At 42.6% G+C, this 15,758-nt stretch overlaps 1 protein-coding gene across 4 annotated transcripts in view; it reads left to right on the top strand.

Moving 5' to 3' along the window:
* Positions 1-15,758, top strand: part of LOC144479406 (DNA-binding protein RFX2-like) — a 135,282-nt gene that overhangs the window by 27,992 nt on the left and 91,532 nt on the right. For all 4 annotated transcript variants that reach the window (XM_078198042.1, XM_078198039.1, XM_078198040.1 and 1 more), the window contains one exon: positions 11,299-11,387. In XM_078198042.1, the coding sequence (XP_078054168.1) occupies positions 11,299-11,387 (89 nt within the window). The remainder of the gene's footprint in view (positions 1-11,298; positions 11,388-15,758) is intronic.

Raw genomic sequence — 15,758 nt, 5'->3', positions numbered from 1 at the left:
AATTTCCTGGATTATCCCTGCTGCCCTCCTTAAACAATGGAACAGCATTGGCTACCCTCCAGTCCTCTGGAACTTCACCTGTAGCCAATGAGGATACAAAGATTTCTGTCAAGGCCCCAGCAATTTCCTCCCTTGCCTCCCTCAGTATTCTGGGGTAGATCCCATCAGGCCCTGGGGACTTATCTACTTTAATGCTTTTTAAGACGCGCAATAATGCATCCTTGTTTTTGACATCGACTTGACCCTCATCCATCAAGTCCCTCTCTTTGGTGAATACTGAGGCAAAGTATTAACAAAGAACACAGGAACAGGCCCTTCGGCCCTCCAAGCCCGTGCCGCTCCCTGGTCCAAACTAGACCGTTTAGTATCCTGTCCATTTCCTCTGGTTCCAAGCATAGATTCCCTCCACTATCTTGAGTGGATCAACTCTTTCCCTGGCTCGTTCTTGCTCCTTGCTACATACGTATGAAATGCCTTAGGATTTTCCTTAATCCTATTTGCCAAGGACTGTTCATGACCCATTTTAACCCTCCTAACCCCTTCCTTAAGTTCCTTCCTACGTTCTTTATGTTCTTCAAGGACTTCATCTGTCCTAAGCTTTTTAGACCTTACGAATGGTTCCTTTTTCTTTTTGACAAGGCTCATAATATCCCTAGTTATCCTGATACTAGACACACTTATCCTTCATCCTCACAGGTATATGCCGGTCCTAAATTCCAATCAACTGACATTTGAAAGACTTCCACATGTCGGATGTTGATTTATCCTCAAACAGCCTCCCCCAATCTAAACTCTCCAGGTCCTGCTCAATGTTTTTGTAGTTAGTCTTCCCCCAATTTAACACCTTCACTTGGACCACTCTTGCCCTTAAAGCTTATGGAATTATGATCACTCTTCCCGAAATACTCTCCTACTAAAACTTCGATCACCTGGTCGGGCTCATTCCCCAATACCAGGTTTAATATGGCTCTTTCCTGAGTTGGACTATTTACATACCGTTTTAAGAAACCCTTCTGGACGCTCTGTACAAATTCTGCCCCATCCAAGTCCCAGTCAATATAGGGAAAGTTAAAATCACCCACCATAATCCTGTTGTTTTTGTATCTTTCCAAAATCTGTCTGCATATCTGTTCCCCTATCTACCGCTGGCTGTCGGGAGGCCTGTAATAAACCCCCAACATTATGAATGCACCCTTCCTATTCCTGAGCTCCACCCATATTGATACTGAGATCTCTGAAGTTCTGAAGGCTCTTAAGTTCCCTGGATGGAATTTAGCAGAAATATTGTCCACTGGATGCTTACACACTATTGTCGGAGATTTTGAAAGGCCATTACATGGAGGAATATAATTACGGACTTTAACAAACTGTGTGAAAGATTGCAGAAGTTCAATCTGGCAATTCCTTGTTTAGTTCTTGTATTGAAATTGTAGGATTGTGCTACTGCATTGCTTACCAACAGGCTCTGAGTCTTAACTGGAGATCAGGTCTCAGTAAGAGACCTCCTTTAGGAGCTAATGTCTGCTGCCTTGAAAAATTTCTGGGGAAGCTGTTATTTCCAGCAGCCTTGATGGCACAAATGGGAGATTCTGCAGCATCACAAAGGATGTCGGACTCTGTGGATTTCGAGTTGGTCATGACGTTTCGAGTCCAGATGACCCTTTGTCAAAGCTTTGACGAAGGATCATCTGGACTGAAAGTCAGCTCTTTTCTCTCCTTACAGATGCTGCCAGACCTGCTGAGATTTTCCAGCATTTTCTCTTTTGGAGTGCGAATTGATGCTGGCTCAAGGAGTATGGAAGTTTTGCTTGTTTTAGTTTGGGGGTGGTAACATTTGAGGTCATAAATAATTGGGAATTCCATGCAAAATAGCTTTAGTAAGCCGCTATTAATACAGATGCAGTCTCTGGTGAGATACCTTTGCTATTAACTCAACTTGCCATGAAAAGGCACAAATGAAGCTGAACATGAAAGCAATTGTTTTTGGTTAAACTGCAAATCCACTGACTTTCCAATCAGAATATTATTGGATCCCACCAACAAAACCTAGCATTTTAAATCTGAGTTAGAGAAGTAATGGATCAGGTAATACTCAGAGGGAGAAACACATTGTCTTAAAGTTGCAGAAACCATTTGTTTGCCCTTCAAAGTTTATAACTTTAATGTAGTAGTTGCCATGGATCTAACGCAGAAATATTTGAATTTTACTTTTATAGACATGGCAACCAGATTTAGTCTTTCAACAGTAATACATGGGAAGGATCAAATGTTGATTGTTGAAGTCCTGAAGATATGGATAGGGACTGGACTTGGGATATTGGCTAAATTTCTCATTGATAATGGAGGGTCCAGTGAATGGACTATTATGGGATGTACTGACAAATTTAAATATTGGTTAAATGTTCAAGATGATAGCCAGGAGATGATGTCCATGGGCTGGTAGTATGGGCTAAAAGAATGGAAAATAAGAAAGTAAAGTGTGAGATCTAATAGCGAGTCTGAGAACAAAGAACAGTACAGCACAGCAAACAGGCCCTTCGGCCCTCCAAGCCTGTGCCGCTCATTGGTCCAACTAGACCATTTGTTTGTATCCCTCCATTCCCAGACTGCTCATGGGACTATCCAGGTAAGTCTTAAACGATGCCTTATGCGTTGGAAAATAATCTCTTACCAAAGAAAGAGTCTCTAACCAGGCAAGAGAAGGTCTTGCAATTGCTGCCTTGAAAGACATTGCAGTAGGGTTGTTCCTACTTCAATGAGGAATGCAGGAGCAGCATACCTACAAATGAAGTGCCAACTCGCTGAAGCTATAAGGCAGGGCCATGTGAGGGCTAAACAAAAGCAACATGCAATAGTCAGAGGAAAGCGATCACAATCGGTGGAATAGATGAAAACTCTGCAGTCGGCCTCGTCCTTGTGAATGGTGGCAGAGAGTTATGGGACAAGGAGTCTCTTACAAACATCCCCATCCTCGATGGTTGGGAAGCCCAGCGCATCAGTGCAAAGACAAAACTGAAGTATTTGTAACTGCTCTCAACCAGAAAATCTATCTCTATCTCCTCCTGAGGTCCCCAGCATTGCAGATCCTGGTCTTTAGCCAATCCAGTTCACTGAGGTATGGAGAAACGGCTGTATGATACAGCCCTGACAACATTCTGGCAGTAGTTGACAAGTTGTACCACTGAGCTGTGCTCCTGGCCAAGCTATTTCACTATAGCTACAACATGGCATCAATCTATCTGACCAGTGTGGAAAATTGCCCAGCTATGTCCTGGCCACAAAAAGATATGATGTAATTCACTGGCCATTTCTTTGTATATCAGTGTGAATTCTGTCTAGGATTGGTGTCCTACCTTGCTCCAACTTCCATGTCTATCAATGGCAGCATTAACTGAAACTTCCAGTTCTCTGAAACTTCCCACTTGGCCTCCGCCAACTTCAGTTTCATGTTAGGAAAATTATCAGTGGCCTCAACGTAGCAGGTATCCGAAACAAAATCTCTTCTACCTCTTTGATGTAACTTCACATTTAGGATCATTCAATAGCTCCACTATTTCTTTCTCCTACTTACTGTGGATCTTTTAACTATTGAAAATAAAACCCTGGATCTACACCACTTGTCTTTCTGTTATCACTTCTTTAGCTCCTAACTTTTTATGTCAGCATTTTTCATTTTCTGTGCTCGAGTCTGTGCTAATGAATGTGTAAACCCAGCACTCTGCACATTGCAGCCACTGGCTCCCCTCAATTCTTCCAACATATTTCCTGAAATTTTGTTCCTTTTCTTTCCCTACATCATTGAAATTTCTAATCACTGAAATGAGTTTAACCTAAATAAATCTTTAAGTTACATGTTTAGCAATGCTGCGATCACCGCTGTCTTTTCATGCTTTCACTAAAATATCAAAGTTCAAGTATTTTCTCCAAGCCTGGGCTTGAGTTGCATTTTTTTGCCTAGGGTGCTCAGGTGAATTGGGATTGTGCTGCCGAAGCATGATCTAATCCCCCAGGTCTTAGCAGCAACGAAGGCAGCTGAATTCAGAACTTTTCTTGAGCAATACTGTTAAATTTAGTCATTCAAAATTATTTGATTAAGCTCAAAGACAATTTTAAACAGTTATACTGAGATTAAAAACTCAGTTCCTTGTTTCACTCTGTTCTGTTTACATGCCTCTAAAGCCTTTATGCATTTGAAAAAGCAAATGGGCTGGGGGAAAATGTTTGGTTTTTGATGTTTGTATGTTTTGTGAGCATGATCCCGCGCCCCCCCCCCATCTTAGTTCCTGTACCCCTTTTTAAAAATTGTTTTCCTATTGCTCCCCCCCCCCATTCTTCCACCCTAAATGCATTACTTCACATCCTCTGCATTACATTTCATTTGCCATGTGCTTGCCCATTCCGCTATGTTTGCTACAATTCAGTTTGTCATCTGTAAGTTTGAAACTTTTGGCCCCTACATCTAAATCATTTAATATTTCTATCAAAGACAACTCTGACCTGTGGTGAATCCCACTTTATGCTTCATCCCAGTCTGAAAAACAACTGACCATTACTTTCAGACAATTTAGATCTATGCTTCAACCTCCCTGTTCATCCCTGGGGCTTCTGTTTTCTGCTTCTGTCTATTATGTGGTACTTGATCAAATGCCTTTTGAAAGTTTAATTCTCCACCTACCATACGTGGACAATGGTGTTCCAGGATTTTGATCCAGCAGCATTGAAGAACAGGGATATTTTTTCAAAGTCAGGATAGTGACTGGCTAGGAGGGGAACTTCTAGGTTCGGTGTTCCCAGGTATCTGCTACCCTTGTCCTAGATGCCAGTGGTTGTGGGTTTGGAAGGTACTGTCTAAGGAACTTTGGTGAGTTCCTGCAGTGTATCCCATAAGATCATGCATACTGCTGCCACTGTTCATTGGTGGTGGAGGGAGTGAACTTGTGGAAAGGATGCCAATCAAATGGGCTGCTTTGTCTTGGATGGTGTTGAGCTTCTTGAATGTTATTGGAACTGCACTCATGCAGGCAAGTGGAGAGTATTCCATCACATCCTGACTTGTGCCTTATAGATGGTGGACAAGTGTTGGGGAGTCAGGAGGTCAGTTACTCGCTGCAGGATTGCTAGCCTCTGACCTGCTCTTGTAGCCACAATGTTTATATGGATAGTCCAGTTCCGTTTCTGGTCACTGGTAACCCCCAGGATGTTGATGGTGGCGGATGCTGAGGCACTGATCTGATTGTATTTGCAGGTGTCATACAAATGCAAAATGCTTTTTAAATTAAGGGAAATACTTTGCCAAGCTTCTCAACAGTTTATGACTCTGCAAAGACTTGGTGGAAGATAATAACGGTGACTGTTCAAATATGGAACATTTTGAATCAAATTTAGGTTCTGGTTGAAAACCTCAGCAAAAGTGGGGCAAACTATCATAGTGCATAGTCCATGTTTGTTTTGTATATAATCTCTGGTGTCTTTCATTTTGTGTGGAGGCGTTTTGTCTATTTGTACTTCCAGCTGATATGCCAGATGACATTTACAAAGATTAACACAGGTTAGTTTATTACTGTTGGCTTTTATTAAGAAGGAACCTGTTGTCAATTACCTAGGAAACTGTCTAATATAGATTAGAAAGGACTGAGTTAAGGGCTGATTTGAAAATTTCACTACTAAAAGGTGAAAGATTGTTTGCAATAGTGTGTAGTGGGATAAAACTCTCATTGCGTTGTGCATGTCTGATGTATTATTGATCATTACTTGCAATAGAGGTTTCTGTTTCTCTTAAACCATTATTAGATAGCCCTCCATATGATAGTGGCTGAGAATGTTTGACAGTTTAAAATAGTAGCACTCAAGTTTTAAGTAACAAACATTCTCATGTGAGATTCTGAAAGTTCACAAGCCTGTGAAATTTTAAAAATGTATAAGTTTATAAAAGGAATTCCTTTATCTTGGAGTAAGTCGTTGCATTGCTTCTTCATGCTGTGGTTAGGCGACTTGTTAGCTTAAAGTCAGTATGTTATGTCCTTTTCATTGATGTATTGGTAATGCCGATGATCAGGTGATTTGTAGGATTGAATGTGGATAGGATTTTGCATATTCCAAAAGGTGAAATCATATGCTTTATATACTTCGATTTTTATATATCACTTTATCCATTGTGAATCTAAAAAAGGGTGTATTCTACAGAATTAACCAACCTGAAAAATGAATCTCAATTCCGATCATCCAGCAGTAACCTTTAGCACTCGTGGGTTAAGTGTGTTGTTTCCTTGGAGAGTTTTAACAATATAATCTTGTATGAAATATTAGCGGGGCTGTCTCTGGAATTTTTTGTACCATTTGGGAATGCTTTCTCGCATGAGAAAAGAGTGATCAGCATATTTCTAGGACTTGAGATTCTGAATTTGCCGATAGACTCGGAGAGGACGTTTACCAAGGGGTGAGGAGGAGAAATGTTTGAGGTGCAGCATGATTTCATAGATTCTATGCAATGTTGAGAGAGGGAAATAATGTAGGTGTTAGCAGGCGTTCTGACTTGAACTGAGTGCAGAATCTACCGAGCTCCTCCTTGATAAATGGTAGAGTGCTCAATGTAGCACGTAGCCCTTGAGGCAGGTTTGGGTCTTGGAGCACTTGGAGAGAGAAACAGAGTTAGTGTTTCGAGTCCAAATGATTTCCCTTCAGACTAGCTCTGAAAAGTCGTATTAGTCTTGAAATGTTAACTGTTTCTTGCTCACAGAGACTGCCAGCATTTTCTGGTTTTTATTCCACATTTCCATGTCTGTGGTATTTTGTTTTGCATAGAATCCCTACAGTGCTGAAGGAAGCCATTTGGCCCACTAAGACTGCGCCAAATCTCTGAAAGAGCATCTTATCCAGACCCACCTGTCCTATCCCTGTAATCCGTGCATTTATCATCGCCAATCCACCTAACCAGCACGTCTTTGGGGTGTGGGAGGAAACCCAAGCAGACATGGGGAGAACCAAAGTTAAACACAGAAAGAGGCTATACAGCCCAACTTGTCCATGCCAGCCCAAGGACACCTAGGTGCCCTTTCTAATCCCACCTTCCTACACCTGGCCCTGCAGTTTACAGCACTTAAGGTGCAGATCCAGGTAACTTTTTAAAAAGATTTTGGGGCCTTCACCACCAACTCGGGCAGTGAATTCCAGACACCTACTATCCTTGGCGGAAACAAGTTCTTCCTCATGTTCCCTCTACACCTTCTGCCACTTATGTTGAATCTATATTCCTGGTTCTAGAATTGTCCACCAAGGGAAACAATTTTATTTAGGCTAGAATTGAACTCGGGTCCCTGGCGATGTGAAGCACCAGTGCTAACCACTGTGCCACCCTGCTGATCATTTTAGGTTTAATCCTTGCTCTGATTATTTTTATTCATTTTATTCAGTTATGGGATGTGGGTGTCACTGGCTAGGTCAGCATTTATTGCCCATCCCTAGTTGCCATTGAGAAAGTGGTGATGAGCTGCTGCCTTGAATTACTACAGTCCATGTGATGTAAGTACACTCACTGTGCTGTTAGGAAGGGTGTTCCAAGATTTTGACCCAACGACAGTAGAAGAACGGAGATATATTTCCAAGTCAGGATGGTAAGTGGCTTGGAGGGGAATTTGCAGGTGGTGATGTTCCCATTGCCCTTGTCCTTCTAGCTAGTAGAGGTCATGGGTTTGAAAGGTGCTGTCTAAGGAGCCTTGGTGAGTTTCTACAGTGCATCTGATTAAACCAAAGCAGCAGTGTTAGGACATTGTAATTGGCTGCGGAGACCTATTCTTGATTTTGAGCCAGTGAACCTTGTTGGAAATTGCAAGTACCTTCAGAAGATTTTTTCCCCCTTTATCTGAATAGCCTGCTGACTGGGTTCACACATGAGAAACAACTACGTGCGCAAGTATTGAGGGGCTACCAATATTTGTGGGACAGTTTCCCAGCATGAGTCATGGCTGCAGGAGAGGAATGGGAAAAAATTGGTATTTAAATAAATAAGCTGGAGGCTATAAGGTCACAATGGTCGAGAAGGATAAGGTGATGTTGTGATTGTGCCGGACTTTCAATGTGGAGAATGTCTGTTCAGAACTCTCCCTGTTGGAGTGACACATTCTGAATGCTCAAGAGGCCACAGTTAGAGGAATGCACTCTTCTCGGAAGATTGTGGGGCTGGAAGGGGTGAGAGTTAGGGATGGGCCAAGCCATCGAGCAATTTGAACATAAGGATGTGTGACTGGGATCCCAGTCAGTGAGTATGGGAGTGATAGGGAATGGGACTTGGTGCGCATTAGGACTCTGGCAGCAGACTTTGGATGATCTGGAGTCTACAGAAGGCAGAATATTGGAGAGCATTGGAATAATCAAGTCTTGAAGGAAGGTTTGAGGGTTTCAGCAGCTGATGAGGGCTAAGTTGAGACATTTTAGGGAGGTAGAAATATTCTGTCTTGGTGATCGTGAGGTTGGAAGCTCATCTCTGGGTCAAATATGACCGAGGTTGTGAACAGGTTTGCTTAAATCTCAGACTTGCCGGGGGTCAGGACCTAGGGAACAGAATTTGGAGCAGAGACTGAAAATAATGGCTTCAGACTTCTCAATATCTAATTGGAGGAAATTTCTGCTCTCGGTACTCTGAGATAAACAGTCTGACAATTTAGCGACGAGTTCAGAGAGGTGAGGGTGAGCTGGGTCTTGTCAGCATACGTCTGAAAACTGGCACTACACCTTTGGAGAATGAGAAATAGGAGTTTGGGGGGGGGGGGGAGAGAATCCTTTGGGGTCACCAAAGAAAATGGCTCAGGAAGAGGAACCATTACAAATGATTCTCTGGCAAGTTAGGTCGCTAAGAATGGAACCACATGAGAGTCATTGCACCCAGCTTCTGTGAAGGTGTAGAGGGGGATGGTGTAGTCAACTGGACCATAAGCTATGGACAGGTCAAGAAGAACCAGCAGGTTTACTCAAACGTGGTTGGTTCATAACTGTCTTCTGATGTAGCCTAGCAAGCCAGCCAAGAGCAGCTAAGAATAAAGAATAAATGTCAGCCTTGTCAGCAATGCTTGTAGTCAGGAAATGAGATGGGAGATTTAAAGACTCTTCTCAGTAGTGGGTGCAGAATATGGAACAACATTCCAGAAACAGTTGTTGTGCTGATTAATCTCTTTTGAAATGCTGGAAAAGTATATGCGAATGAAATAGAATTTTAGCATGCACATATAGCAAGCAAATGACATTTTGGCCTTAATTGAAAGGTGATTGGGGTACAAGAATAAGGAAGCCTTGCTCACAATTATACATTTGGTTTGAGCCCACATCTGGAGTATTGGTCAATTTTGTCTCCTTATTTAAAGAAGGGTATACTTGCATTGGAGACAGTACAGTAGATGTTGACCAGATTTGTGCCTGCGGAGGCAGTGGCATAGTGATATTGTCACTGGACTAGTAATCCCAGTGAACCAAGGTAATGCATTGTTGACCCGGGTTTGATTACCACCATGGCAGATGATGAAATTTGAGTTCAATAAAAATCTGGAATTAAATATATTATGATGACCATGAAACCATTGTTGATTGTCCATAGAATAGAATCCTGACAGTGCAGAATGACCTAATTGAGTCTGCACTGAATCTCAGAACATCTTACCCCAGCCCAATCCCACCCTATCCCCATAACCTGGCGTATTCACCATGACTAATCCACGTGACCTGCACATCTTTCGGACTGTGGAAGGAAACTGGAGCAACCGGAGGAAACCCATGAGACACGGGGAGAATGTGCAAATGACCCGAGGCCGGAATTGAACCCAGGTCCTTGGTGCTGAGATGCAGTAGTGCTAATGACTGTGCCACCGTATCGCCCCTGTTGAGGCACATGATCAGCCATGATCATATTGAATGGCAGAGCAGGCTCAAGGGGCTGTACAGTCTATGCTGAATTCTTACGCTATTTGGATAAGTGAAAAATGTTGGTATGTTCCATGGAACGTGCTATTTGTGTGTGACTTGTGGCAGCAGGGAAGAAGTTGTTCTTGAGTTGGTTGGTTGGTATGTGATCTCAGACTTTTGTGTCTTTTTCCCGACTGAAGAGAGTATGTCCGGGGTGTGTGGGGTCCTTAATTATGCTGGCTGCTTTTCTGAGGCAGTGGGAAGTGTAGACAGAGTCAATGGATGGGAGACTGGTTTGAGTGATGGACTGGGCTTCGTTCACAACCCTTTGTAGTTTCTTGCGGTCTTGGACAGAGCAGGAGCCATACCCAGCTGCGATGCAACCAGAAAGGATGCTTTCTATGGTGCATCTGTAAAAGTTGGTGAGGGTCGTAGTGGACATGCCAAATTTCTTTTATACGGAATTAGGAAAATTTACAAGGGTTAAATGTATTTGTGAATTTTCCCCAACAGAAGCATTAATCCATTTGAAAATACATAACTTAAAAGTTCAGCTGAAATCGCAGAGGGAGAACTTTCAGATTCCTGAAATGTTCCAAGGCATACTTTTCAGGACTGGTAGATGACTGTTAATTTGTGCACTTGATTCCTCCTGTGGCAGTTTGTTTAACTTGTAACTGAAGGACTGTGAAGAGCAAATTAGGTGCATTCATGGTGGGTTGAGAAATGGGAAGCAAGGTGCCCATGAAGAGCTGTCTTCATTTTAAAACAAAACCTAACAACAAGCAGATGTACCCCCCCCCCACCCTGACTGGGAATTATTGGTACAAAATAATTTTTTTAAAAACAATCCCTTTAAACATGGCCCAACAAATAAAATGGAAAGTTTGACCTTGCATCCTCCACAAATAATTGAAGGAGACAGTAGCTTACCTTTCCTCTTTGTTGCCCACAGTGGCTGGTGGTCCAGGCAACAGGTTCTGCTCAGAAAGGAGGCCCAGGTACAGAGAGTGTAGCAGGTAAGAAAGGGTGATAAACCTGAAGGAGGCAGCTGTGTGACAGAATCTAATCCTTTCCCAATCTTCATATTATCTTCACTTCTTTCCCATGACTTTTAGTGCAGTCCTAAAATATGAGTCCAAGTTGCTCAGGGGTGCAAGACTTTGTCTACATGTTAATGATTTCTGCCCTCTCCCAGTACCATGGTTAGGGAAGAGAATGGTTTCATGGTTATCCGGTGTCTCCTGGCATTCTATCCAGAATACTATTCTTTAGTTGAGACCTGGAAAACCCTTGGGAATTCGATGAAAAGAATGGGAAAGAGGCAGAAAAGTAGCTTGACCTGAAGACCTTTTGACTGTTGCAAGATTTCAGTCTAGGTTTGGTTAATATTTTCTGTATTTGTTTTAGGTCCAACAGGTGCAGTCGGTCCAACATGTTTATCCATCACAAGTTCAATATGTGGAGGGAGGGGATGCAGTCTATGCCAATGGGACCATGTAAGTGATCCAAATTTGATCGACCCTTTTGGGTCCATTCATTCGTTTGAATAGATGAGGGGACAGCACTGATATGAGTTTTAAAATGGTTTTCTTTTATTGAACAGAACTTAAAATTAACATGACAAGAAGTGAAAAGAAAAAGTGAACTTGGAGACTGGCTTCTCAGCCAGCCTCTGTACTGAACTTAAGCACACTGAACGGATCTCAAACACACTAAAACCCAAACTATATTTCAACTGTTATCTCGTTATTGGAAATGTTTTTCGCAGTCTGTCTACGACTTAGAAAAACAATCCTTGCAGCTGCTGTTATGCTGTTTACCTGCATTGTGTACTCTTCAGGAATGCAGTCAATTTTTAGCTAACCGTTAGCCTTCTGATTCTACATGTACACAAGTCAGCAGTCAATTTTTAAGCTTAGAGTTAGTTGCATAGGCAGAAATATCTTAAAATGAAGTCTTTGCATAGATTGAAGCAAACAGGGCTAAGTATACATAGGATCTCTCAACCCTACTCTGTCACCATTAGTGTGCGTCTTGGCAGTTGTTTTAATCTCCATTCTCTGCCCCTCTCCATATCCTTTAATACCCCTGTTTTTCAAATAGGTTTTTCTGTTTTAACCCCTCGGTTAACTTTGTCCCTGGAGTCACGTTCTGCGATGTGAGATGTTCCTCCTGAATTAGCTTTGGGGGGGGGGGGGGGTGATGGCCTAGTGGTATTATCGCTAGATTGTTAATCCAGACACTCAGCTAGTGTCCTGGGGTCTTGGATTTGAATTCCACCACAGCAGATGGTGGAATTTGAATTCCATAATAAAACAAAATCTGGAATTAAGGATCTACTGATGACCATGAAACCCCAGTCGATTATTGGAAAAACCCATTGGGTTCACTAATGTCCTTTAGCAAAGGAAATCTGTCGTCCTTGCTGGGTCTCGCCTACATGTGCCTCCAGACCTATGGCAATGTGGTTGATATTCAACCCTCCAAGGGCAACAAGGAAAGGGCAATAAATGCTGGTCAGCCAGCGATGCCCATGTCCCACGAATGAATTAAAAAAAAAAAAAGTTTTGAACCTCTTGAGGTCAAATTCTAAGATGGTGTCTCTTTTGTTCTGTTCTCATGTACTATGGGAAGGAGTTCTTCCCTGTTTCCTTCATTTAAAAGTTCAATCTGATCACTCCTTAACCTCTACATCTCCAGGGAGTAGAGTCCACATTCACCCAAAATAAAAGTGCAAAGCTGCTTAATTCAGCAGCTCAAGTGGTATCTATTTTCAGGTGAGTGACTTTTGTTAAAACTGGAAAAGTTAGAAACGTAACAAGTTTTTAAGTGAGTACACAGCAAGAGAAGGAGGAGTGAGAAAATCGAAGGGGAAGGTCTGTGATGGAATGGAAGATTGAGACAAAATGAATTGGTGACTGGACAAAAGCAAAAGATGGATTTAGAGGCTGTATGAATGAGAGAGAGCTGAATCATCACCAACAACTCCTGTCTGGGGGGGGGGGGGAAGGAAGGAAATCAGGGTACAGGATTTGAACTGAAATTGTTGAACTCAATCCAGATACTGCCAAGGATCTAATTAGAAATGTGCTGCTGTTCCTCAAACTTGCTTTGAACTTCATTGGAACAGCATACGAGGCTGAGGGCAGAGTTCAGGTGTTAATGTGTCTATGGATTTTCAAAAGGTATTTGATACAGTGCCTCAACAGATCTGTGAGCAAAATTCTAGCTCATGGGATAAAAAGGAAAGAAGGCACTTGGATAAGAAATTGGCTGAGTGACAGGAAGGAGAAGTGACAAATGGTTGTGACTTGAAGGTTTATAGTGGAGTTCCCCAGGGGTCCTTGCTCTTCCCCATGTGTCAATGACTTAGATGGTGTTCAAGGCATGATTTCAAAATTTGCAGAGGATATGAAGATTGGAAATGTCAACAGTCATGAGACGGTTTGAAATAAATGGCGGAAGGAAGTGCAGGAACAGAGGGACCTTGGTGTGTATGTACATAAGTCATTGAAGTTGACAGTGCATGTTGAGAGAGCAGTTAACAAAGCATATAGTATATGAGGCTTTATTAATAGATGCTTTAAGTACAAGAGTAAGGCGGTCATGTTGAACTTGTATGAGGCACTAGTCAGGTCTCATCTAGAGTAGTGTCCAGTTCTGGGCACCATACTTGAGGAAGGATGTGAAAGCATTGGAGAGAATACAGAGGAGATTCACAAGTGTGATTCCAGGGATAAAGAGCTGGAACTATGCGGATGGATTGGAGAGGTAGACATAAGTAGAAAGAGGGCTGAAGTCCTGCAGCAAAAATTTAGGGAGCTAGATACCAGATGGAAAGCAGGACCGCAAAGGTTGTAATCTGAATTACTCCTGGTGCCATGTGCAAGTGAGTATAGGAATGGGGGGATAGAGCAGATGAATACATGGCTGAAGAAATGGTGCAGGAGGGAGGGCTTTAGTTTCCTGGATCGCAGGACTGTTTCTGGGGATGATGAGACCTGTACAAGTCGGGACGGGTTGCACCTGAACTGGAATGGGAGGTACAATGGCATGTGAAACACAGACAAATATAGAAGATAAAGTTAAGAATGAAAAGAGAAACATGTTAAGGCACAAGATGGCAAGGCTGGATGTCTCCTCAATTGAGACCATATGGGTGAAACCTTACAAAAAAGGGGCAGTCATGTTGCTGGGGGTATACCATCGGCCAGTGGTTCCCAACCTTTCCAGTAATGTGGCACCGTTGAACACAACAGACAATTCCCTTGGCGTGCCCACTTTTTTTCAACTGAATCAATTGCTCATAAATGCCCCACAATGTAGTAGCAAATGAGCAGTGGACAATCACACAGGAGCGGGGGGGCGTAGTGTGCACCACAGTGCAGCAATCCACTGCACGGGAAGTGCTTCCTCATTGTACAGTCAGTCATCCTATAAGCTCAGTTTAAATCAGCATTCAGACTGAACTTCAGTTTGCTTTAAGGTGTTCTACAGCGCTACAGTAATTCCAATTAAAATGCTATTGGGTATTAGACATGAAGATATACCAATCAATACCAGCCAGAAAACACACAACACTGTTGCACTGCAACATAACTAGTGCCCACACAACCTGCCTTACACTTACCCAGTTAACTGTCAAATCTAAACATCCAACTTAGTTTATTGCAATGCATTGTACATGCTTGTAATTGCAAAACCTGAATTTAATGTCACAGTCCTTAACAAGACATCATTAATTTGCTCTCCTTTAACAACACATGGTTTGTATTGACATCTTTTTGTGTTACACTCTGTTACATATCCCTGCTATGGACCAAATGATAGCAATATATTTAATATTAGATAATGACGACATATCTTACAAATTGCTTGAGTGGGGGATAGTATCAACATCAAGTTTTACTGTCGCTATTAGATTGAAATGGTTTTTGTCAATTTATGATGCCTAAATGTAACACTCAATCAAGGTTATACCACACACTAACTTGATCATGACCTGAGTTCTCTGTTTCATGGAGCTAGACTGAGACTAATGTTCAGCAGATATTTGATATGAAGTGCTGCACACCTAAAATTAACATGAGAACTTGCATCAGGCAGTGCAAGACATAAATAATTAATGAATATTAAGCAGAGGGGAAATGAGGCTGCGAGAAGGTGCAAACTTGTCTTATTGTTTAGTTTTTCCTGGTGGTATCCTGGAGTTAAAAACAACAGGTGAAGACTCCCAAGAAGGAGAGGAACAGCCACAGCTTCTTGCTGGGTATTTCCTGCATTTGGTCACCTCGCCCAATGTCATTTTCTGATGGCAACCAGTGATCCAGCATGTGGCAAGCACCTGACGATGCAAGTGCACCTTGGAACCAGCTTCATGGCAACAAACTTAGCCCTCAACCCTCCCTCACTCTCCCACCGAGCCTAAACACAAACCCTGCAGCCCTAACGCAAACTGTCGCCATTGCTCCCTTTCAATTGTCAGATACTCCTGTGTATGGTGAGAAATAACCGGTGTCCCCAGTTGAATGGGTCCTGCTGTTAGTGACAGTTGGTGAGATTTTGCAAGCCCAGGCAGGTTGTGGGGGTTGCAGATAGTGTGACATGAACCCAGGATCCTGGTTGAGGCCATCCTCGTGTGCGGAACTTGGCTATCGGTCTCTGCTCGGCGACTCTGCGCTGTCGTGTGTCGTGAAGGCTGCCTTGGAGAACGCTTACCCGAAGATCAGAGGCCTGATTAAGGAGCAGCGCTTCGAAAGCTAGTGGCTTGTGCTACCAAATAAACCTGTTGGACTTTACCCTGGTGTTGTGAGACTTCTTACTGTGTTTACCCCAGTCCAACGCTGGCATCTCCACATCATTGTCAT

This window comes from Mustelus asterias, chromosome 26, assembly GCF_964213995.1.
Source record: "Mustelus asterias chromosome 26, sMusAst1.hap1.1, whole genome shotgun sequence".
NCBI classification, from domain to species: domain Eukaryota; kingdom Metazoa; phylum Chordata; class Chondrichthyes; order Carcharhiniformes; family Triakidae; genus Mustelus; species Mustelus asterias.
This window is presented reverse-complemented; position numbering and strand designations above follow the sequence as displayed.